The sequence below is a fragment of the Varroa destructor genome, unplaced genomic scaffold (genome assembly GCF_002443255.2).
Source record: "Varroa destructor unplaced genomic scaffold, Vdes_3.0 BEIS01000004.1, whole genome shotgun sequence".
Lineage (NCBI taxonomy): Eukaryota > Metazoa > Arthropoda > Arachnida > Mesostigmata > Varroidae > Varroa > Varroa destructor.
The window spans coordinates 23,203,634-23,228,534 of record NW_019211457.1 but is presented as its reverse complement, the minus strand read 5'-3'; the positions used below and the strand labels follow the sequence as shown (position 1 = coordinate 23,228,534).

Sequence of the window (24,901 nt, the reverse complement as noted above, 5' to 3'; positions counted from 1 at the left end):
CAGTAACGGCAAGACGGCACTTCAGGTATCTTCTCAAAATTAGCTCCGGGCTTCGCTTGCTCCTTGACACATTCGATTGCTTTGGCCGGCGGGATTGAGTCGCGAGTCGCACGTGTTCCGCTGTGCGTGCGTGGCCGCAAGCAAAAATTGGGGGCATTCTATTTCAAAATGGCGCCGATGATCAACGACGTATCTTTGAATCGATGCGATCGAACTGAAGTGTTTTTTTCATTTCTTTCTACGCATGCACGCCTAGTTGTATAACGGCTGGGACTTCTCTGAACCATAACTTTTTTTAACTTAAGTAGAGTTTAGCACCTACGCTACATTGTAATTGTGTTACAGTTACGATTGTATTTTTCTAATGCTCATAAAAATTTCAGCCAGTGTTACATGTTCATCTGAAGCCTACAGAAAACTCGCATAAATATGTTTTCACTTTATGTTTCGTACAAAAAAAAGTTAATTATGAGACCTATCGGAAGTCAAAGCCATTCAACGCGTGTGAGAATACACATGAACAGCAGACATCGTGCGAAAGGGTCCATTAGATTTAGCTATGAACATTCACATGTATGCAAGTAGAAACTTCAAAATGAGGTCGTTTAATATAGGTACTTCTAGAACACGTTCGTTTAGCAAAATGGTTTGCATATTTGGGTATGCAAACCATATTGTCAGTATATTCATATACTCTACATAGACCATAAACCGTGCTTACTTTCATGAAGGACAGCGAAGCTTTCAAATATTTCAGGGCTCAGTTTGTTACATCGTTTTAATACATACTGGTCAGCGTACGGCTTCGAATACGCACACTTACAGACCTACTGGTTTCTCAGACTATACTCTTGATAGTAATATTTAAACTATATTTAAAACGTTAAAGCGTATGCACGTGTCGTTCGGGCGAATTTAAATCAATTGTATCGTGCTTGACAACCAAAAACAAAGCCAGCCGTCCGTCCCATGATCCGATCGCCAAAGACCAAGCTCGCTTCGATTAAAGAGTTTTTAGGCAAAAAGTCGTAGTAATTCGAGGTTACAGATTGTTTGTTAGTGTCTCGTGTCAGGTTGAACCTAAATCATGTCGTCCGGCGATATTTAAGAGAACTTCTATTAAAAAAAGCAATATGGACGGCAGCCAGTTTTGCTAATCGGTTATATAGTTAATTTAGACGTATTGTCGAAAAGGTATTGATCCGAAACCGTATGAAAGTTGAATTACAAATAAATTAGTTTCACTAAGTGTTGTATTGTAATATATACTTTTATGTTCGGAATACGTTTTACCTCGCAAATTCGAAATAGCTGCTGATCACTGTTACATATTTAAGTCTTACTCAATGCGGTATACTGCCACAGATGGGTAGCATATCACTGCAACTGTTACAAATGATTTATTCGGTTTAAGTAGAATTTTATATTAACTGAAAGTGGCCCGAGACAAGGATCTGGGTATAAATACGTTGTATAAATCAGGAAAAATGTTTTAGGTACAATTTTATTTGTCCCGTTGACGAGGCGATGTTCTTGATCATCTAAAAGGATGACAGCTTTTTATTTAATCAAATCCAGCTTTTCATATAACGTTAAACGGCACAGGTCGGCACGTCTATTGATTTTGCTTTCTGACTTCAACCGAAGTTCCACATACAGCAGAATTGAGCATAAAGCATAAGTATTAGATCATTTTCAGACGTTTTTAATTTGTTCGAAGTTAGGAATAGCTTAATCTTTATAGGAGTCGAAACCTCCTATCATCAGCGCTCACAGCTATAGGCAATACTGCCTATGATCCAGTAGGCACTAAATTTTAATATATTCATAAAACCCGTTTAAAGTCAAGTGTGGGTATACTATGTATGAAGCGAAATTATTATAAAGCACAGGGGTTTAATAGAGTAAAAAGAAACACGTTTGCATCATCGGTGCCATCTATAGACAGTGTTAGTAGTCACAACAAATCACCCTCAACCCGAGAGTAATCCCGTCAACATCATGGATCGTTTATTTAGAATTTTAGGTAGTAAAGAACAGACTCACCTACTCAAAACGAAAAAACGAGCCAATCAAGATGCCTCTGGAGGGCGTTTATTCTCTGAATATATATCGCGACTCTGCTATCTAATGAAATTCATATCGTCCAAACATGGCTACGTTCTGAGAAAAAAACTCATATATTTGAGTGAACAGCTGGGTTTCAGCTGGGAAATGAGCCCGTGTGAGACACTGTGCTTACAAACGAGATGATTTACCTGCAATGTCAGTGCGATTGCCGGCCATTTACGATTTAATTGAAGCTTGAAACACTCTTTTTTCCCTCATAATAAGTAACTCAATGATAATCAATAATTAACTCAAGTCGAAGCATTTGCACCTGGATCTTTTAGATAAGTGTCCTGCAACTAGAAACAGCTACACGCCTCTCTTAGGCCGCTAGAAAAATAATGCTTCAAACCGTAGCCTACGGTTGAAATAGATTCCTTTTAGCATAATTCCGATAAATTTATGGCCTTGAGCGTTCTCATTGGTCAGCAAAGAAGGTGAAAGCTGACAGGAAAGTAAACAAGCGGTAAATCTAGTTTAGGGCTAAAAACCAACGCTATTCTTTAAGTTCGCATAAGTTCACATAGTGCATTGAGATAAAGCATTACTTTGTATATGCCGGTGTCTCAATCAACCGGCAAGTCACCCGATAACCCTCTAATAGATCATCTGGTTCCTCAGTCGTGTACACAGTGGCACATATTCTAGACGGTATGCACGTGTTTGCATGAGATATTAAACACATGGCAGATTAAACATCTGCTATGTCATCAAACGATAGGCGGACATTGACGTTCTGAGTCTGATTATCGCAAGTCTCAGTATTTGGTGACGAACTCTTGCATATTACTACCAGCGCGCGACCCATATATATATATATATATCGTAGAAGTTTGACCATCAGCGTCATTAATTGGATGGCTGGCTACACTGAGTGACCAAATAACGTCAGAAGAGTTGGTCATTTTCCTTCACTTACGATTCACATTATTGTTATTAGGTGAAAAGTAGGGTTAATTACTGCCTGACTAGTAGACAATATAGCTAATTTGGCTGCCGATCGTTATTAGCCGATCGCTAGACAAAGAAGACATTCACGGGTAGTTCATACAAGTACGCGTATCTATCGGTAAATGAAGAACCGAAACGCTTCCTTACAGGTTGGAGTGCTGATGCTAATACTGACAGTGAGAACAAGTGATCCAATAAAGGCCATAAAAAGATTATCTGACAGATGAACGTAGAGAAAATCTAGCCAGTTTGCAAGCTTTTTTCTCAAAATGTGCAGAGGTCTGCTCCGGTAAACAAATAGAAATGCGTAAAAGGACACGTTCAGTAATTTATCTTCTTAATTGTCCTTAAATCCTTAAACGTAATTTCTGAGGAAATTCGTAAGTTAACTGTATATTTATTAGGCTTGCTTCTACAATACTGTGTTAACAGGGCTACGCGAGAAGTTTTTTATGCCTTATCTAAACTTCACAGTTTTATAAGGACCTATTTTGTATGTGTGTGTGTGTGTGTGTGTGTGTGTGTGCGTGTGTATAGTACAAAAAGAAAAGCTACTGTTGCAATTGTAGTGAAGGTTGCTGGCTTAATCCCAACCGTTCAATTACGGTCATACGGAGAAACGGACAAATTACTTACCAGTTCACTTACCAATTGATATATAAGTCCTGCAAAATTGAAGTATTAAACAGGGCGCATTCTGCATTGCGTGTCGTGTATGATTATCCTGTGAGAACGAACTGACCGCGTGTCGCTGCATTCATTGATTTCAATTCTCATCGTTATGTTACACTCATCTATTGCTAAAATAGACGTCTATTGGTTGGTGAGTGCGGGATACAATAAAAACACAATCCATTATACGTTAACGATATACATCTATATTTATTATATCATGCGCGGGTAAGCTATTTAGGGTTTTGTGATCGTCGAATGACGTACAGCCCTGACCTGGAGGAAGCGATTTCATATCTCGATTAAGGGATCAGGTAAATGTGTAGTTTTTGTGAAGCTGTATTATCTCAGCATTCGAGAAAATGTAGTTAGGGAATAACTAGGCATCGATCGGTTATTAGATGAGCTCGATTTTTTCATTTTCGAATTCGCTGAACGTATTCGTTTTGTAGCAAACGAAGCGTAAGTTGGCCTCTATCCATGTTGTGATGGATGGATAATTTCGTATCTTCCATGTAGAACCGAGTCTATGCCAATCAGCCATTTTTAATTTTTTCGCCCCCCCTTTTTAGCTGTCGAACATATCTAACATTTTAACGTTTTACAATGGATAGGCATAAGATATAGACTTGACCAATATGCTGACATTGATTTTATTCGTTACTTATAGATCATGAAATATGGTTGTCGGACACTTCATCCAGCATTTTCTTTACTATAGATACTTGAATGAGATACGAAGTCGTTTACTAAAAGCTGTTAGCCAATGAGTGATACATTCAATTATACCTCATTCATGTTTCTCGTAGCACTCTGCTACTGCTCTTCACACTTCCTCGCTACCTAACCATATTGCTCTGTCATAGACTCTGCAATATGATACCGATCATATCATAATTTAGAAGCCATAGTTCTATTAGGCATTACGTGCTGACTACGTCTATCTATCCAGAAGCTTCTAAATTTCTAGGTTGAGGTGTAGAATGTGCTCTATGCTAAATGAATTTCAATTAGACTCTGTTATCAAAAGGAGCCGCTTCATTTTCGTATAGCAAGCTATTGAAAACTATTCTTTAACAATCGGGATAAATAGGCAGAAGCAACCAATATCTATTGATTGGATTTTGCGGCTTGCAGATTCCATAGATGTAGAAAGTTACTTAACGAAATCCCGTGCTATTGATCGAAGTGAGGTGCTCAGGGGCACAAAAAATCCAAAGCCGTAATAAAGCGTACTTGATTTTTTTAACACCGAGCCCATGAACTTGAAGCTCGGCAGGAGAAAAACATCATATTTAACGATGGAAACTTTACTTGTTCCTGTCAATCGCTTCCGTGAGCTTGTCAAAAGTCAGAGCGCCCATAAGTGTGTCAACAACTTCACCGTTCTTGAAAAATATAAAGGTTGGTAATGAGGCAATGTCATATTCCGTAGCCGCGTCCTCGTTTTCATCTACGTCGACCTTGAGAAAGATCACGTCGGCGTACTGTTCTGATATTCGCTGAAATTTTAGCCGCAGGCAAATATAAAGCATAAAGTAAGTGTTCAAACACCAATCTTAATGACACAACGGTGAGATATGTAAGCAGAGATCCATTTATTTCGTCTTTCATTAAATACCTCTGCATATCTGGAATGTGAAAACTGGTAATTTTTTTAAAACGTTCCAATCATTGTAAGACATTTTAAAGTCTAAGGCAATATAGTTACCTACGAACTAAATTGCGGGAAGTTATCCGATTACTGTCGGAATCCTCTCCGATCGAATCGACGACGGTCTGTGAAGCGGAAGTGATTTGCCTATACATACGGTATCAAGGTGTACGTGAGTTTTCTCCTGATATGCCCGTCGGCCTGATCCCAGCTAGCCGCACGTTACGCCAAGTCTCCTTTAGGAGACGTAGCTCAACTGTACGCTACTCCTCAGACCAAGTACCCAGTTTCCTAACGAGTAGGGCACCCCCGGGGACCTTCTAACCTCTGGCAGTCCCCTCTTACATAAAAGGATGAATTCTCTGATCAACCTATCAGATGAACCTAAAGCACGAGCTATCAGATTAACCTAAGCACACCCTATCGTATCGACCTAAAGCACAAAGCACAGCCTATCGGCAACCATCGATGTATTGCTAGTTGCACGACCATGTTTATACTATGAGCCGTGAGGAGTACATAACCTGGGAGTGGTTACTGCTGGTCCTCGGAACGATCAACTAGGCTCACGTCTCGAGAGACAGGACCAAACTAATCTACGCTACTCTGAAGCACTGGACAGCGACTGACGCCTTATTTCTTGATCAATATTAAGCAACGCCAAAGGCGGCTCTACGCCATCCAAGGGAAGAACCATTTGTGCTCAGTCCACCTCATAGCACAAATATTTTAGGTCGTGTCTCCTTTTGCTAAATATATTTTTCCGCCCGGCTGGCTTTTCAACTAATGGTCGCCTTTTAAATACTTTTATGTGACTATACCGATTGGGGGATGGTCTGTTAGTCGATATACGCAGCGAAGACAGTTACTTCGCTCGGCGGGCCAGCTAGGCTGAATGTGTATAGAGCACACGCATTTAGCCCACGATATCCAATCACTACCTTTTTACCTCATAAAGAGAGCGTGCATATCGATCTTCTCTACTGAAGGTGGATTTGATTAACTTTTAGACAGCAGGCTTGGACCAGCAACGTGTATTAAACATAGCGCTCAACGACGATGAAATATATACATTAATATCAAATATAGATTCACTTTAATGACAATGAGTTAAGCAGTCCATACAAGCGGATGAAATTTTCATTTACTTTGGACTCAACTATCAGGAAAACCTCAATTTTTATCATTCTATTTATACACATGGTGTTTCAGTATGGTTGGCTTGAGCTAGGCGTTCAAAAAAGCAGAATGTTGGAGAGGCATAAATATGGACTATAAATCAGGTTACGTAATTGCAGCGCAAACAGAATCAACTGAGAAGTAAATTATCTTAGATCTTGAATAATTGATGCAATATATTTATTGACCCTAATAAATTCATATCTAAAGTTGTCTAATAATAAACATTTTGTCTATTTTCGAAACAGGTAAGGGCTTGGACTCGCCAAAAAAGCATAAAAGACAACTCGCTTCGTCTGATCTGCTTGGGGCTTCGTGTAAACCTGCGATGTCATACAGGCCTTTTTCGCGTGACAGAGTGACCACCGTAGCTTTATTCGATTATCGCATTCATTCATTACTTTAGTGTTCTACATGGTGCCAAAGAGGTGATGCGCACCAATTAGTCGACAGATACGCTGCCTATGCACGAAATCGGAAAACACGAGCACGTTTTCCACAAAATCTTTCTTTATAATAAAATTGTAGTTAGAATTAATTTCCTGTCAAAATCTGGAAAACTTGTACATCTCCAATAAACAATAATTAAAAGTACAATAAGAAAACACCAAAGTTAGCCTACCTTAAAGATTGGTTCGGCCTGTTTACATGGTCCGCACCATGTTGCAAAGAAGTCCACGACAACGAGCTTATCTCCAGCTCCGCCGATCTTCTCATCAAACTCATTCTACAAAAAAAAGAAGGACCACCTGAGTAACTACTGCTAGTAATCGAAATAACTAGAGTAGTAGAAAAATACCGCGGGAATGTAGGCATACTGACAAACAAGAAACGTACGTTTGAAAACGATTTACGGGAAAGTTTCGCTTTAGCTCGGGAGAGCCATTTGCAGATATCGGTCATCGTCTTCAAACAAAGCAATTATTTTTTAAAAGTAAATCTGTAAGATTAAAATTTGTCGATAAAAGACCAAGTCCTTTAGAAGTCCTGTTGTCCTGATTTGTGTTTCAATCTTTAGTTATTACGTAAATAAACGACAGAGCCTTAGCAGGCAACCAAGGTGCCAAGAACTTCCAGTAAATAGCCAGTAAATGGCTATTTTTTTTAACCAAATTAGGTGCTATTGGTGCAGTAACGTAACGTGTATGTCCTATCAGGCTACTAAAGTACAGCAGAGTCAAATGCATGATTTGCATTTAATTATAATATAGATCGTCGTATATGCAAATAGGGACTATACGAACAAGCTGTGAATGAGGTTCCCATTCTTATTGTCAGAATCATACTGATTCTTTAGAAAGAGTTTCTACATGTAATTATGCGTTCGCTTAAGGGTCCTTGACAGACGAAGTGCTTTACGAAGCAAGGTTCTACTTTAACTGAATTACTGTGTTAGAAAAAATGCAACTTCATGAAGAATTGTACTTGTATGAGAAACAAACCTGTTTTGACTTTGCATAAAAGATGTGGGTAATGAAATAACTATTCTTTGTTGCTACATTAATGACAGTCTAGGACACATATACTCTTTACCCTCAAGAGGCAGAAGAATACACGTAGTAAACTCACCTTCTCATTGACTAGCATATAAACCATTATCTCCAAAAGCCGTGTACACGATCTGAAACTACCACGAATCTATTTTTTCAGTAGAACACCCTCCAAAATCAGCCTGAATAACGCGCCAGTGAATCACGAACAAAGGAACAACGTCGAAAAAATCCTACTTGTTCATGTGCAATCGTAGCCTTAAGCAATCTGCAATTATTTCAGTGTAACTACTGTGTGAGTCGAATTACCAGTCAAACTTCTTGGTAAACGCAAATGGCTCTGGGATGTGGGGTTATTTGTGTAACTTGGATGAACCATGGAACCGCAGAACGGGCCGAGGCGGTCTTATTTCCCTCCTCGAAAATAAGACCGCCTTAGCCCCCTCACCATTCCGCCTGCGGCGCCTGGCGTGGGTGAGGGATACACTAAGTCTAGGCCGGTAACCAACTATGCATCTCCCTGAAGCGATCAATGGGTCATAAGTCCTTTACGTGAGTGCCACGCACAGGATGCTTGAACACTGTATTAGCTTCCAGGGGCCACTATTAGCCCACAAGCAACTGTGGATGGGAAATGCGTACGAATTGTGACCATGCAGATATTGCCCTATCGCTGCGACACGTCGATCTGATCTCTAGATTTATAAAAGAGACACTAATTTATCAACCAGCTTTACAGAAAATAGACGTTAGGTCCAGACAAGGGGTTTTGGACCTAGTAGTCTAATGTTGAACCTGTGAAGCACATGTCCTTATGAAATTTAGTTGTAATCATAAACGTATCGTGACCTATCCACACTGAGCTGTTATCGAAGATAATAGCTACCCGTTTTATTACCTGTATATAAATGAACGTAGTAAAAGTGCTCTTATACTTGCCGTCACAAACAAATCCTTTTCTATGTCTTTGCTGTGAATAGGAGGGTATCTGCTAAACTAACTGAACTGAAAGAACGCAATCCAATAATTACACTATCTCTCTAAACATGGCCTGTTTTTACTTATTACATGGTGAAGATTCTAGCTTAGATAGGTAGCTAACCTTCTCAATGGTCCTTTAGATATTGGTTTTCACAGCTTGGTCAGAATTACAGCTTTTTTTTCGACTGCTTTTAAAACATTTTTTAGATAAAAATGTTTATTTTTTGGATGGAAATGTATATGATCTTCGTTTCCGTGGAAATATCTAACAAATACACCTAATTTTTTTGATTGAAAGTAATCACGGATAAGGCAGCGTTCCAGGAAAAATAAAGAAGAAGTACATCGGGAGTCAATTCTGATCAAGAATCAGTAATCAATGCTTCGACAACAAACATTTACGAGAGTAGTCGCACCACCTTAGGATTATCGGGAATGCTAGATATGTTAAAAAATAGTCAGACAAATCTAAGCGTTTAAGCTGGATTGTTCCGTTGTTGACTCTTTCAATATCTATGCACCCTGTAAGGTCCACAATGTTGCATATCCCGTTTTTATCTCACTGCTAACACAGAGGATAACAAAAAAATCTAAAGGAATAAATATTCCATAACGCATTTAATCAAAAGCTTGCAACCAGATAAAAATGAGATAGATAATTTTGTGCATAAATACATATTCAATAATGATGCTGATTGGTCTATGTATGTACATTTCTACGCGTTTATGTTTTATAGAGACACTGACTAAATCTAAACATTTAGATTTTCCTTGTTTACCATCAAGCACCAATATCTTGCCCGTTCAAATATAGTTAAGGCACGAACGGGAGTTACGGAAGATTTTCGATACACAACGATGCAGACTTACGGTAAGTGTAGCTTAACACACCTATAGCAATGGTATATGTTTGGGTTTTAAATCAATTTGCCCATCATGTGGTATATCAAGGTCACTTTCACTAATATCTATGGGTTTCATTTCCGTCAATTTTGCCTTAGCTTCACGTTGGTTTTTTTCCATTTGCTTTTGTTTTTTCTTTTCGAAATACGCAATGCGATTCTCAAGAGTTTCGCACTTGGGCCGAGCCAGAAGCGGCTTGTACTGTCGAGGCCTCACTCCTGGTAGGAGTGGATCAGCATGAGTTGTGGGACGATAACCGATGAGTGTGGTCAAATCATTGAGCATAGAGCTGATCATTGTGGCTCTGAAAAATCCAAAACAAAAGCAGTGTCTAATACTACATACACTAGATGTAAAAACGGGGTTCCAAAATCCAAAAAAAGTTAAACTGTTAAACTGTCCAAAATTAAAACTGTTAAACTGAAGGGTTAAAACTGAAGACTACTGTCGTAGTACTTCTGATTATATTTAGGCTCGTAAGAGAGCGAAGCAGAGATACGTGGCAGTGAGCAGGAACTATTATGGACTTTGCTTGATACATTTATTGTCTCAAGGTCATTAATCCTACTTACATGCGTAGTATGACAAACTTTGCCTCTATTCAGATCTTAACTGCTCGAGCCTTTCCATATTATGCGATACTCAACACAACATTTAAAACTAGAACAGATGCTGACACAAAAATATTTCGTACTTGATAGAGAGCATTGCCCAAGTACGCTGCAGCTGGTCCATAAGTTTGCTAATCTCGCCTCTGTTGTGAACCCATTTGACGGAATCGTAGACCGCTTCGTACAAACACAGCGGCACTTCCGACGCTAGAGAATATTGAGGTTTTCGTGGATGCTTTTTTACGTCCAGCAGCTCAGCGACGATTGATGGCGATTCGTTACCTAGATGAGATGAATGTAAAACAACGGCATAGGCCATTAGAGTGCATAGACAGTACAATACCTAATTGTGGCTGAAAAAAGAACTAGGATACGATAGTATGAATTCTTACAAACCCAAAATTCAGTGGGTAAATTGTGGTTTGAAATTATTGGTCTATCCACTAACGGTAAGCATTGTTTCAGACGACTGGTTTCCAGAATGAAACGAAGTCTGCTTAGACTGAGTTTGAAAAGTTCGAATACTTCACGTGCCTTCTGTACCTTAGTACCGCACCATCACCAAACAACATGCATAGGTCGTTACAGTTTGATAATCTAGGTGCGGGCTCTCGTAACTCATTTAAATGAAGCCACGAACTTATCTTAGCGTAAAATAATAGTGATTTGCGCGCTTTAACCGAATACATTTAACAAATTTGTTCATACCTTCTCCGACGAGTACTAAGACGGCTACAATGCAACGTATCTGATGCCATAAAAATGCATTAGCACGAATACAAAAGCAGCACATAGTCGAGGGGTCACCGTCGGAACTGAAATAGGGAATAGATTCAATATTTCAAAATTCAAGCTGCCCTTGTATGTGCCTACGTGTTATATATACAGAAGTTGACGGAGATACGTTAATTAGAGTTAGCACGTTTCCCATCACATCTAATAATTTAGCTTAAAGCTACGTATTGTAGGACAGAGATGCTTTCTGAGACTGCTCGTAATGTGGCAGATAGAATCATTAAAAATTAAAGTCTGTAAAAAAGAGCAAAGAAACAAAAACCTACCCTTCAGGTGCTTCAATCCAAGCTTTCTCTACTCTTCGAGTAAACTCGGTAACGCCATTGCCTACATCCATCTTGCAGAAATTACGAAAGTCATTTTCGCCCACAAGATATGAAGCAGCTTCGCGCATAGCATTTATCTTGAGCTGCCCTTTCGGAAAGAAGTACCTGCGCAAAAGATTTACTACCCGGTTAAATCGACTTGTAGCCTATGCTTTTTTATAGGCAGAATTACCATTGTAGATAAGGCAGCCTTAAACAACAGTCTAGATTTTTTTAGATACAGCTTTAGTTTAATGGGGTCTAGTAGAAATAGCAAAGTTACACAAACGAGAATTCATATAGAACCATAAGCTTTACATAATTCTAAATTTAACACACCTGCTTCACGTGTATGAAATATCAGAGAAAGGCTCATCTTTAAGTAATAGGCTAATGTAGTGTCCGAATCCGAGCAGATGTCAGGGCAGATCGTATTGCGAACTAATAGGAAATACTATTTTTTTTGTACTGATGTACTATAACGTATATTGACATTTACGCACGCTTTCACAAGAAATGTAAGCTCAAATACACAGTCTACGTAAAACATGATCTGAACTAATCGTCAACTGGTCTAGACGTAAATCACCAACTAGTTAACGTATACCTCTCCACACGGATTGGACTTTTCAGCCAGAAATGTCGACGTCCACAAAATTTACTTTATAACTGTGATTCAGTTCTGCTGGCCCATCAAAGAAATTTTATGTCAAACCGTCTAAATTACCAGCTGACTACACTGCAAAAAGCAATTAGGATCGAATGAAGTAAACTTCAATTTAAACGAATAATCTAACAATTCGAAATATTAAGGAGAAAGCTTTATATAAATATATAATAATTTTAAAATATTTCCAAAAATCAACAGAGTAGCTTAGCACATATACTGGTTTGACTTGCTATATCACTCACCTATACATGCGCATTTTGCAATCAAAACGCGCAGAAAATTTTTCTTCTACTGGAGCCCAGCCAATCACGCGTATTTCTTTGGGCAAAACTCGATTTAAGATCGCAACATAGTCTAACTCAATATTCGTATGTTTTGCTCGATTAGAGTCGTAGACGGCAGGCATAATTAGTCCTTCGCCATGTTGCAAATTACTGCGCACATCTAATGAGATAACCTGTTTATTGTTACGCAGCAAAAAGAAAACAATCATTATATTTCACTAAGATATACGTTATGGCCACCAAAAGGTTAATAGTTTCGCCTGATATAAATGAGCTCAAGCAATAGCTTGAATTAGACAAGTTAAAGAGATAATAAGCCAGCCACTTTTTGCCCATTGCGAACGTATGAAACTGTTGATGAGTACTTTGGTATGAAGACCTGCAATTATTATTACTACATTATGGCCTTCAACTAGACTGTTAAAAGGCTGGCTGAAGATATTTATTAATATATTTTCGTGTCATGTACTGCTCCTGTTATATGAGACTACTTAACAACACCTTTCCAAGCGTAAAAAGGTTAAAGCTTTATGATCAAGTTAACACATAGAAGTAGATTTTCAACCCCAACAATAATGTTGGAACATTAGCCGGAAGACAAAAAGCCTGCACTACAGTAGTTTGCCAAGTAAACAGTAACGAAGGTTTAAGTTACCACGGGTATCATCAAGTTGTTTAATGACGTTATGGTGCCATACTTTAAAGCCGGAGATAACCCCATTAACAAAGATGTAAAAATATCCACCTGACAAAATGCCGAAACGCCTTTATCAGTACGACCACATCGATGGTAATTCGATTTCTCGCGACACTCAATGAGTCTTGTTCGATTGAGGGCGTTAAAGAGAATAGCTTCAATCGTCTTCTCGTTGTCCTCCTGAACACAGAGTCCTTGATAATCCCAACCAAGGTAAAGAAATTTCAAAGCTATATGCCGAAATTTGTACCTTCAAATATGGAAACCATCAACAACATATTACACATCTTTACAAATTAATATCCAGTACACGGAGTACAAGAGCTAAAAGAAACGCCAAAATACGTTGGTATTACTTAGCATAGCCATACCAGAGAAAACATTCTATTGGAAAATGATAAGCTTCAAAAGAGATTGTATTGATATCGAGCGCTCTTTAGCATAACGGAACTTTATCGGGCAACGACAAGTATGAAAGCAAAATCCACAAGCATACATAAGCAAGGGCAATAGTATCTTACTTGGAAAAATCAAATTTTCCTTCCTGTTTGGTCTTTTTATTTGGCGATCCTGCCGTGTCAGCATCATCATCTTGAGCTTGATCCTCCTGGAACCTGTCGGAACCTCCTGATCGCCTTTTTTTTAAAGTGCGCGCTTGAGCTAGAAGCAAGTCGACCATTTGCTGTAAATAAAGGCAAAAGAATTACATTTAGTATTTATGCGCAACCGTGTTTATTGCGTGAGACATAATTGCTCATGTATCGTCTCAAGATGAATATTTTCAGTAGTATATTTACCATTATTCCCATCATCATTGCGATTCGTTTTGCTCATTGTGACATTATTTCTGAATCGATTGCAATGCGTTCCAGATTCGGCTTTTATTCGAAGACTTCTAGAGCTACTGATAAATAGCGATCAATGTTTGTCGACTCATGTAAAGCACAAGACCGGTAATTGTTTTAAGTGTATGTACAAACATATATAAATACACGTATATATGTGCATATGAGAAAACTATCCTGCCGTAGATATAATTGAGGTAACGTTTTAAATTGACCCACGGCACTACTGGAAAACTTACCTCTTTTGAGAGCTGTCTTAATTTACGCACATCTGTGCTAAATAGAAGTTCGAAATGATTAGCCCCATAAGTTGCTGCGGGTCCAGGCAAATCTTCCGTTGAGGGTAATGAACCAGAGTTCTCATCACTGTACCCCGTAGCCATGCTCTACAAACAGGTATCCTTACAAAAATACCCTTACAATTGAATGCATCACAAATATTGTGGCTCAATCATATTTTATTTATTATTGATTAATTTCAACCTGCTATACAATATAGCCCATCTTGTGAACCAATACGGTGCAACTTCTTCTATATTGCAATTATTTCAGTTCAGGTCTTGATTATTCGATCTTTACGCACTTTAAAGCTCACTTGAAATCAATCCAACAGATATATTACACACATATCACCTTGATTCTCACGTGCGAATCTTATCATAGCCGTTGATGTCGTGTCGAGCAGCAGCTATCATCATATTTTCTATTAAGTTTCTATATCGGTGAAAATCACCCAGTAGATTAGGAAAAACAAGCGTTTACCCTTGTCGATTGACAGACCCGAATGTAGCACGGATCGTCGGTACCCTGTCCGCCGCTTTTCGATACAGAAACTGCTTGAAAAGCTCGTGAAAAACACAATTTTTTCAATCGTTTTTCCAATCGTTCCTCATGAGACAACAATTTTTTTTCTTAATAATGCATGTTTGTCTCTACCAATTTTTGACATCGATGGTTTACAGCTGCGAACGTTCGATCAGTTGAATTTCGCGCGCATGGAAGCGAGCACGCGTGTCGTAAACCCGATGCTCTCACCATGTCTTCGGTGAGATCAGCATGTGTTGGAATAACGCGAAGTAAATGCTAGTCATCCCTTTTCATTCCCTCTTAACTACAGCAGACTTCTGCGTTTCTGTCTCGTCCATCGTTGCCATCGTTGATGGTGCACACCAGGGGGCGTTTCGGCGCGCTTAGACTCAGCTCTGTCCAATGGAACTATGCTCACGTAAACGGTTCGCAAATTCCCGCCTAAAGTTTAGCGGGCAACGCAAATACGGACTTCGTCATATCCTCTGTTCACGCCCCTGCGGTGATAAGAACAATACTGTCGGGTGGGATAGGGCAATAAGGAGGAGCGGGCGAGCGTAAAACGCCGCGCTGTGGATACTTTTGTTACAGCCCTTATTGCAAATATTTCTGGCGAAGACAGCGGTGTTGACGAACAGTTGTCTGGCCTTCCTTGTCGTTCGTTGTTGACTGTCGGCGGCGAAACGGCCGCTGCTTGCGCTCCTTGATATTGTGTCCCGGCTGCATCTGTTTAGGAGTTGTCGTGAGTGAGACTCACTGTTCAAAGCAGCTTGATAGCGACGATACGGATTCAGGCCAAGTAGAATTTTGGTAGCGAAAAGTTAGTCTTCATTTTCTTGCTGGCGTCGTTATCGTTGTTGTTCGTTATCCTGTCCTATCCCTAAAACCGCACGAGCAAAGATGGTGCATCAGGTCGCGTCTCATGAAGAGTTCGTGAAGTTGCTTGCTACTCCGGACAAGGTGGTATTTGTCGATTTTCACGCGAAGTGGTGTCGGCCATGTAAAGTCATCGGTCCGGTGTTCGAGAAAATCAGTAGCCAGTACCCTGATTGCCTCTTCCTCAAGGTGGGTAATTATCTAAATCAAAGTGTACTGACCCAGGTTGCTATACTCTCATTTAACAAATGGTTCGCGATCTTCACTTACGGAATCCGGTATCTATTGGGTTGATTGCCTGATATGGCAACGTAAAGACGCTAAACCAATGAGAGGCACTTGAAAACATCAGTTGTAATGGTGTTCTTCTCGTCAAAGCTCTAATTTAGAATAAGTCAACCTCTTGTGGCGCATACCATGGATACTCATTTATCCTTGCTGCTGTTGTGTCCTTTTCTTCTGCGAAAAGACAGATGATGTGCGAACTTCAATCAACCGAGCAGTGAGATTGAGATACAGTGCCTTTGTCTATTTAATCATAAAGTATTTACTTTAGAATCGCCTACAATTTAACTCACATTGTTGGCGTTGCACCCATTAATAAAAGTTACTTTAGTGATCTTACGTGAAGGTTTAATGGGGCATATGAATTGCCATTCGCACGTGTATCTCAAACACTAAGGAATCGGCACCAAAAGAAGACTCGTAGATAATCATCAGCATTTCAATGCAACTTCGTGTAGCTGGGGCATAATAGAAAAAAACGACACACTCTCATCTCAGTGCGTATGTCTGGGAAATATAATTTGTTTAGTGCAAAAGCAGTCATTCGTTTTATTACCATTAGTTTGCCTAAGCCTCTGTAAAATGCGTCGCATTATGCGGGCCTAAGGGTCCTATATCAATGACTCATATTAACGCATGAGCTCAACTGATTCTCGTATTCAACGCTACGTTAATTTGACTCGAAAAATAATTGCCTTTGGATACGCTGTCGGCATTATATCGTATCGGCCTGGGCTGGGTTTAGATCAGCATTGACTATAATTGTTTTAGGTATTTCAAATAACATTGTAAAGCATAACAGAATACCGAAAGCACATTGTCTCGAATACGCCATTAATTTAAATTTAAGTAGAACATGTTTTGTCAACGCGACAAATATGAAATAATGTTTTCATTATAATGACAAAATAAATTTACGTTAAATCATTAACGATACCATTAAATTACATTAATTCATACCGGCAAACAGATACGTCTCATTAGCTCATTAGATCATAATATATATATATATATATATATACGGCATAAAACACTTTGGTTCTGTTATATAGGATGGCACAAAACACCAATTTCATGATACAAAAGCAATTAAAAAAAAAACAAAAGTAGTTGAATGTTCACTGCAAAAAATGTTTCACACATTAAGAAGCCGTCATATTAACAGTCAACTAGAATCCTTTGAACCAGAGGTATGATAATGACTACCGTCTTTTTTGAATGTTGGAACCCGTTCATATACGTGCATATTTCTATTCTGAGATTGACCACTACGCTCTCGATCTCCCTGCATCGCTACCTTCCTAATATACAAGATAATTTGGTTTTGTTTACCGTGTCTATTGATATCAAATTCATGAGATCAAGGGTCGCAGAAAACTTATATTAAAATACTCACCTTTACAGGTATTGAAGTATTTGTCTGTGTAATTAATAGGCGAGTTGTAACAATGCTTATCGATTCGTATTGTCAACATGAAATCTCAAAATTTATGAAGTATAAGGAGACAGTCGGAATATCGAAAAGTCGATCAGGCGTTCTCAGGAAAGCTTCTAATTATAAGCTAATTCAACTGGTTAATGATCCAAAAACACGTGTTATTCAGTCACTGTACGGTTTTCATACCCAGCTTATTGCATAACATAGTCAAGCGACTATAATTCTTTATATTGCCAAGCAGTTCCTGAGGTGGTGATTGGAGTAATGTGCAAACAAAAAAAGTAGAGTTTCATAGCGTAGGTTTTCTCAATGATCGTGGTAGGCCCTTACCAGATTTATTCTGCGTCTATGAAATTATCTCGCTGGTACTTCTACTTTGCTTTTAACCATTATTTTTCTTTGACAGAATACTAGCCAATATTGCCAGATACGTCTAGTAGCATCCCATAGAGCGTAAATGGCGATAACTCAAGAGGTTATGCTGAGGACTAATTACGAAAGCGGAATAGGCAACCTTTCAAACTTATGTCGCATTAACTGCCTTAGACGACAGACAAATTTTTTATGCATTGCTATGGTTTCTTTATTATTCGTTGTTTACAAACGTTTTGCAAACGGTGATTCCATTTGGTGGTGGGAATCATCAGAATAGTAACACGCTTTAATCGATTTGATGTTGAATACAAGAATGGTTCATAACGGAGTTGGATCGTTTTTTTGGATCCCGGGCGAGTTGAGTTAGTTTCTAAGTGGTCTGTTAGTCCAACTTCATCCTACGAGAACCACCTGTTATGATGTTACTCCACCTTACGTGAACATCATTGTGTCTACAAAATTTATACGTTTCTCGGTTAACTAAGACAAAGTACCGAGTCACCTTTTATTACGGAAAATATATGTATACAAGAGAATAACATAGATGTAGAGGACTTCCGATGTTGACATATCAACATAAATGAATGCATCTTTCAAATAGTGGGACCGTAATCTTAACACTAATGACATATAAACATGTATACATTAGGAAAATACAATTCTATTAAAATCTAGCTCCATTTTTTTTTGTTATCGTCCTTAAGAGGTGACACAGGCCATACGATTTTAGTACGCTAATAAAATGGATTTACGCGAGTGAGCCATGAAGCTGTGCTGCCATATAACGCAGGGTTCGGAGGGTCAATTCTTATCCGCGTGTCGACCAAGATATTTCTCCTTCAAGAAAGAACTCCGCCCTAGCTAAATAGCTTTGATTCTGTACGAAGCCGAAGTCTCATTTATAGGAACAAACAAACTAGCTCGTATCCAGAGGATACTAGTAGTTGACATCACTTTTGCTTGCTCACACTTGCTCCCTGCTTTGCGCGCTCGCCGTGGCAACGTGTATTGGATCACTAACAAATGCGTTGTTGCTACCCATGCACAAGCAAATTGACATTGATTTCTAAGTATCTGGTATTTCAGTCATCAACTAAATAGGGTCAATGCATACGGGCATACAATGCGTCTTCTCCAATAGTTTTAAACTAGCCGTTAATATATGAAAATATTAAGCAGTTAACATTACAAGGTAGGCGTTTGGCCAGGTTATCGATAGAACTTTGGTATGAGATTGCCCGTCAATTACATTATTAACATTAAAATAATTGTAAACTATTAACTTTTCAATAGCAAGAAATTCATACTACTTGGGTCTTGCATGTATATTAGTATTGTATATACTAGCAATCTCTCGTTCGTAATAAAGAACGAAACAGTTAATGAGACTCGTTACTATTGCATACATGTAATACGTCACTTTTCATAACACGTGTTATCTCGTATAAACACTACAACAGTGACACATTGACCAGCTAATTTAACAACACTGCTATTGCAAAGTCCCTAACGCTTTAGACAAATAATCTCGTTGTTATTGCGTTATAAACGTTGAAATTGCATACATATATCGAACACACTGAAATGACTCAATAATTAACTAATTCGCTGTAAAGTAGCGCTTGATCTACCTACCCGTTAAGTTTTTCAGCTAGCCCTCAGCGATTTTCCAATTGTTTGCCTATCGCGACCTTAATATTCGTGTTTGGTAGAATCTCTTTCGAAAATTTTTCAAAATAGGGCGTATATTTATTTACAAGAGGTTAGTTAGCGTTGTCCGATCAGATTTAAACGATTCTTTTTAGGAAGGATAATATTCTATATATCTATTCCTGTTTGTTGGGTATTTGAACTTTGATTAAACGTCGATACATCGTATACTAAATATATTTTCTTTGTTTGTTAATCGAATACATAAAGTAAAAATTGTTTACAGCTACCTAACCCAGCTCGATTTCAATTAGCGTAAAATGATGAAGAACAGGAAACAATTGTAATCACCTTAGAGCACTAAAACTTGGTAAATTCAGAGCTACTTTGCCTTTATATAAACTTTTAAAATAAATTCCTTCTGCAATAACACTGTGCTTTGTTAGAAAAGGTGATATTCATATAAGTTGTTAATCGATATTTCTTTGAAGGTCCATATAGAACTTGGTAACCAACACTGTCACTAATTCAAGACTACGTAGTTTGTGTTTCGTATTTTTGGGTGAGAAAAAGTGTATTCCGCTAGTAGTGTTATTTCATTGTGTCACGTACTGGCATGAAACTAAATTTTATTTATCTAAAAAAATCCCGCTCTGTAAGAGATCGAATCAGACATACCTTTATTGAACAATGATAATTCGTAGAAAGTTATAGTAGTATATCGGATTTTTACATTTACAATTTACAATAGGATTTTTAATATATACGTATAGAAGGTGAAGCGTCTAAATTTGGAATTTCCCTTATGCCCTCGCATCTATACTTATTTGTCATTCCAAAATTTTTACTCCTAATGGTCATTAGTTTTTAAATGAGCACTACTTATCGCGGTTACAGCTTCTGTTAGGGACCTACGCCATTTACTAACCACTTTCGAAGTATTCTGTTTTCAATCATTCATGTAAATCCCTATGTTAACCGGCAGGTGTGAGCCCCAAAAAAAGTCACTTAAATACATTACGTACTACCTAAGCTGATAGCAGGTCAAAACTGCTAAAAGGCCAAAAAGTCTCAAAAAGACAAACAGTTTACGGTTATCGGGACGACTCAATTGGCAACGAAGATTCTCCTCTAAAAAACAAGCATTTGTTTGTTCAAAAATCCAGGTATATCAAAGAAGGCTTCTTGAGCCCTTTTGAAGAATTGTTGAGACCTTTGAATTTAAATCCTACTGGATTTATGGCAATTTTTGCTAGCCGTATGAAAACAGGTGGTAGCGTAGACGGTCGATATCGGGCAAAAGATTTTGGTCCAGGCGGGGGAGGGATATCGCGTAATACCTAATTTTTGCTCAAATTTCACAAAAGACGCACCATTTTTCACCAACACTGTTGACAACTCTGTTGTTTCCTGTGAGAAAGGAATGGTTTTTCTGGTACTAGAAAAAGCGGGTAAACGCATGCCTGTTACGTCAAACAACTCGGCAGAATCTTCTCTGATTTTAATGTAAATGTACCGCCCTGTCTATATATATATACTAAAAACCCCTGGACAGTTTTAAACGAGTATCCTGCTTACAAATATGTTGCACAGTTAAATCCGATCTTTATCGCCATCATTTGTTTCTCATACTGCTTTTACATATGTAAATAAAGACTGTAGTTGTTTAGAAACATCTTGCTTACCCAGTATTTATCTATTAGAAATTTTATTTACTAGTACTACAGCGATCTAAGTATTGCAGGATCGAATCGAATGTTAAAATTTCTGTCTGCTCAAGGTCCAAAAGGCTTGAAATAAGCGTACACGTCATTAAGATATAACTTCGGCCTCTTCCTTTGAAAACTCTGCACCATTTATGAGAAGACTTTGAATAAATTTCAATTTTGCAATTTGACAAACATGAGGAACATTAATTTGAACATTATATTCAATTTTTTTTTTGAGTTCCTAAGAGACAATCTGGATCCTTTACAATTATATATATATTATTGTAAGTAGTATTCTGTAGAGGAAGTAAGTTGTAAGGCTTGAAAGATCATTAATTCAAGAAAGTGCGGCATTCACTTAATATTCAACCGGATGCACATCACACTAAAGTGTAGCATACATTTTTAAGTATCATCTCAAACAAATCCACGAAAAGCAGCACCGTAAATAAAAATTGACTCACCAGAGGTATTTGATTATATATATTGCTCTTGTCTCTATCGTATTTAAAAAAAGTGGCTATTACTTGTTGAGAAAGTTTACTTTTAAAACACTACATAGGCCTGTATCATGAGTTTATCCAAATTTAGTATAATTCAAGATATAAGTAACCGCATATAACAGATGTTGTTTTCATAGCTTTTCGATATAAGTGGTACATAGAACTGATAGCTTTCAATATAAGTGAGTTCGACCGAAGAGTGTTTTTATGAATATTCTGCAATATCCACGGCGTTGTAATAGTTTGATGCAGCAACAGACGTTAAAAACAAACCAGCGAGAATCGGTGGCCTATGCCCCGCCATCGACAAACCCTGTCCAACATGTACGATCAAATGAAACAAAACAACGTAGCAATAATGATTTCAATTTGTTCCAGGTTGACATCGATGAAGTCGAAGAAGCAGCGGAGGAGCATCTAGTGCAGATGGTTCCTACTTTCATGGCGTTCAAGAACGGAAAGAAAATAGACGGAATTGTCAGTGCGAAAGAAGAAGATCTGACAGCGTTTATCGCCAAGCACAAAGGCTAGTTTAACAATGAGCAGGCGCCACTGATCGTTGGACAAACCGACTCATCTCTAAATGAAGTTTCCGATAAGAAAATAACTTTGGTACTCCAAATTGCCGTGGGCTACGGGTGTGTAAGGAAAAGGCTCAAATAAGCATTGATCAGTTAATTTCAGGAGAAACACTCCTAACACAAAACAGTATAGACTAAACACACATTCCGACACTTCAACCATATCATTGGAAGAGAATTTACAAAAGACACTGAAATTTGGTGGCCAAATTCTCATACACCCGCGTAATATACAAGTATGGGGTCGTAATAGTAGCAAAGCTAATTATAAAGATGTAATTTATGATAGTATAAAGTGGCATGATCTAGGCTATCAATGTGAAATGTGAATAAAATCCAGATATAACGCGTTAGGGTTTCCGAAAGTGATTTACTCTTGTGTGTTGCGTACGATTTCCTAGGTAAAGATCTAACAGTCGATAACTGAAGATCGGGAATATAGCAGGAATAATTCATGTAGCGATGTGCTGTTAAAACCGCAAATCGATCATCCATTGACATCAGCAGACACAGGCAGCATCGACGCTTTCAGTCCTAGCAAAACACAAACCGAAAACGAAACATGCGTTTGTGTAGTCTGTGCATAGTGACTGTACTGGTTCATGCAGGTAGATAACAAACGTAACGCTGTTAAAGGCGTGGCTTTCAACAGAGCGGTTGTCTTTACCCCTCCAGAGAAGTCCATTTCTAATGTTTGCTAAACGAAATAGTTTGAGATTGATTATGCCTATGAGGCCTTTGATGGGGTGTCGTTTAAGCTAAATAAATATACAACGAGGGTTACGTTGAACTGTTCTTGGACTTTCTTACTAGCTAATAAGATAGGTGACTGACAAGAGAGGTCTTTAAGACTTTATAAAGAAGACTTGTAAGTTACTAATCAAGCATACCTTTGCATGCAGGTAGCTGTTAAATATCTACTTTCACCGTCTAGGTAAATCAGAGCAATAGTTGCAAAGGAAAATCATGAAGCACAGGAAATTTGACTATGAAAAATTCTAATGCATAATTATCGTAACTGACAAAAACTTGTCTTACGGTTGGGAGCACACCAGTACTTCCGCAGTTGAAAATGACCTGCAGTTTCACCCCTTATTAAATTAGCAGATCTCTACTTATCCTCCTGCGCCGATTTCGTACGCAGAATGTCGAAGGCTCCATTCTATCGCCGTAGCAGTAACTGCTATCTAGCTTTCTCTTGTCCATTTCTTGTCTGTTGGCGTGTCCTACCGCCATTCCAAATCATTCAAATATATAATACCTAGTAGTTCTGCAACTATTAATACAGCATCTATACCAATCGTGCCATTGCTGCTGCCTATGCCTAATGAACATCTGTCTAGACTGCTGATTCGCGTAAGTCGACTTACGTATCGTGCCATTGTCATGGTAACTGCGCCGACTCGAATCCCTTACCTAGCTGAATACGTGGACTGAATACGGCCAAATCAGAATGCAAGAGTAAAGGCAAACTAGGTGGCCAAACAGCCTGTTTTTTCCAGTGGTTCGGAAGAAATGCTACTAAGGTTGTGGCCGCTGAGTAATTAGGCAACTGTCTACGAAGAGACTGCTTTGTTGTCGTGTTATTTACAGCGTAATGGAACAAACAGACGGCGAACATAAGACGACTTCTGGAAGAAATGGCAGAACAATACAAGGACATCTTTATCGAGGCATGTCTAGAAGCCGCGCTGATGCTCATGTAGATTGATTTATTGCTAATATTTCTAGTTATTTAATAACCATCATTTTGTTTGCTTGCGTGAGCTTAAAAAAGGAAGCAAATAGATGGTTTTTAAGCACAGTATAACTGATCTGTGCTTATACAAAGGTCTAACTCAGAATATAAATGTTGATTCTCTACGTATTAACGTACACAAAGTTAATTAGCTCATGTTTGCAAAGTTACATTTTTGTGTGATATATTCTATAATATTCCAGATCTAGCTTCGAGGTGGGTAGTTAGTATGCCGAATTAGTTTAAATTGATTTGTATTTATGAAATAAAAATGATAGCGTTAAAAAAATAAGCGAATATTGATCGGGGAGAAGCAACTGTGAATGAGTGGTCTATCAAAGGTTGTCCACGTGGCCATTCTGTTTAGAAGCGGCAGAGGGACTGAATTTCCCAAGACCCAATCAACAAGACGTTTGTAGTTACTACGCAAAGAATACTTTTCACAGCTGTCGTAATAACTGCAACACATAATCGTCGATCGACTGTTTCACCAAAATATTTTTTATAAACATTGTCACACACTGTTTATGGCCGACATAGAACCCCACGTTATAATTTTATATAGAATTCGATTTTAAAAAATACAGCGGCTATACACAAAAAAGGGGAAAAGATGCCTATACTTTAATTAAACGAGCGTGAATACAAATACTAGCTAAACATAAATTATACGAAATCGATGCCCCCTAACAAAACCCAAAGTGAATTTTGTTTGGTACAACATAGATCGCACGACTAAGCTGAGTAAAACAGCGCACATCGTCAGCACGTAATAGAGTAGTAACTAAACGAT

The 24,901-nt window shown here is 38.4% G+C and overlaps 3 protein-coding genes and 1 long non-coding RNA gene across 10 annotated transcripts in view; 2 read left to right on the top strand and 2 right to left on the bottom strand.

Annotated features, from left to right (window-relative positions):
* LOC147755977 (uncharacterized) overlaps nt 1-7,549 on the top strand; it is a 41,188-nt gene extending 33,639 nt beyond the window's left edge. For all 3 annotated transcript variants that reach the window (XR_015327356.1, XR_015327355.1, XR_015327357.1), the window contains one exon: nt 6,814-7,549. This is a non-coding gene — a long non-coding RNA (uncharacterized LOC147755977). The remainder of the gene's footprint in view (nt 1-6,813) is intronic.
* LOC111250180 (thioredoxin-like) lies at nt 3,916-9,475 on the bottom strand. Its single transcript, XM_086988445.1, has 3 exons — nt 8,135-9,475; nt 7,188-7,292; nt 3,916-5,234 (listed from the first exon to the last, which is right to left on the bottom strand). The coding sequence occupies exons 1-3, from the start codon at nt 8,159-8,161 to the stop codon at nt 5,043-5,045; spliced, it is 324 nt and encodes a 107-aa protein (XP_086844571.1). The 5' UTR covers nt 8,162-9,475; the 3' UTR covers nt 3,916-5,042.
* A 152-nt stretch (nt 9,476-9,627) lies between these two features.
* LOC111250178 (tRNA pseudouridine(38/39) synthase) lies at nt 9,628-15,267 on the bottom strand. Of its 5 annotated transcripts, none has more exons than XM_086988436.1 (9): nt 14,780-15,267; nt 14,386-14,547; nt 13,823-13,983; nt 13,350-13,551; nt 12,563-12,777; nt 11,612-11,776; nt 11,259-11,365; nt 10,634-10,832; nt 9,628-10,243 (listed from the first exon to the last, which is right to left on the bottom strand). In XM_086988436.1, exons 2-9 carry the CDS (start codon nt 14,527-14,529, stop codon nt 9,928-9,930), a joined length of 1,509 nt encoding a protein of 502 aa, XP_086844562.1. In that variant the 5' UTR covers nt 14,530-14,547; nt 14,780-15,267; the 3' UTR covers nt 9,628-9,927. The 5 variants fall into 5 exon arrangements, with proteins under 5 accessions (XP_086844562.1, XP_022660748.1, XP_022660747.1 ...); XM_022805013.2 differs by having other exon boundaries at nt 14,386-14,561; nt 14,909-15,267; XM_022805012.2 differs by having other exon boundaries at nt 14,909-15,267.
* Nucleotides 15,268-15,501: 234 nt separating this feature from the next.
* LOC111250181 (uncharacterized) lies at nt 15,502-23,160 on the top strand. Its single transcript, XM_022805019.2, has 2 exons — nt 15,502-16,018; nt 22,168-23,160. The coding sequence occupies exons 1-2, from the start codon at nt 15,854-15,856 to the stop codon at nt 22,318-22,320; spliced, it is 318 nt and encodes a 105-aa protein (XP_022660754.1). The 5' UTR covers nt 15,502-15,853; the 3' UTR covers nt 22,321-23,160.
* The last annotated feature ends 1,741 nt before the right edge of the window (nt 23,161-24,901 follow it).

Coding starts and splice junctions, on each gene's coding strand:
- LOC111250180 (XM_086988445.1), bottom strand. CDS start 8,161: ATGGTTTATATGCTAGTCAATGAGAAG. Junction 7,293..8,134: donor ATATGCTAGTCAATGAGAAG/GTGAGTTTACTA, acceptor TTTTTTTTGTAG/AATGAGTTTGATGAGAAGAT. Junction 5,235..7,187: donor AGGCCGAACCAATCTTTAAG/GTAGGCTAACTT, acceptor CTAAAATTTCAG/CGAATATCAGAACAGTACGC.
- LOC111250178 (XM_086988436.1), bottom strand. CDS start 14,529: ATGGCTACGGGGTACAGTGATGAGAACTCTGGTTCATTACCCTCAACG. Junction 13,984..14,385: donor TAAGACAGCTCTCAAAAGAG/GTAAGTTTTCCA, acceptor CTTTATTTACAG/CAAATGGTCGACTTGCTTCT. Junction 11,366..11,611: donor TGGATTGAAGCACCTGAAGG/GTAGGTTTTTGT, acceptor TCCCTATTTCAG/TTCCGACGGTGACCCCTCGA.
- LOC111250181 (XM_022805019.2), top strand. CDS start 15,854: ATGGTGCATCAGGTCGCGTCTCATGAAGAGTTCGTGAAGTTGCTTGCT. Junction 16,019..22,167: donor CTGATTGCCTCTTCCTCAAG/GTGGGTAATTAT, acceptor AATTTGTTCCAG/GTTGACATCGATGAAGTCGA.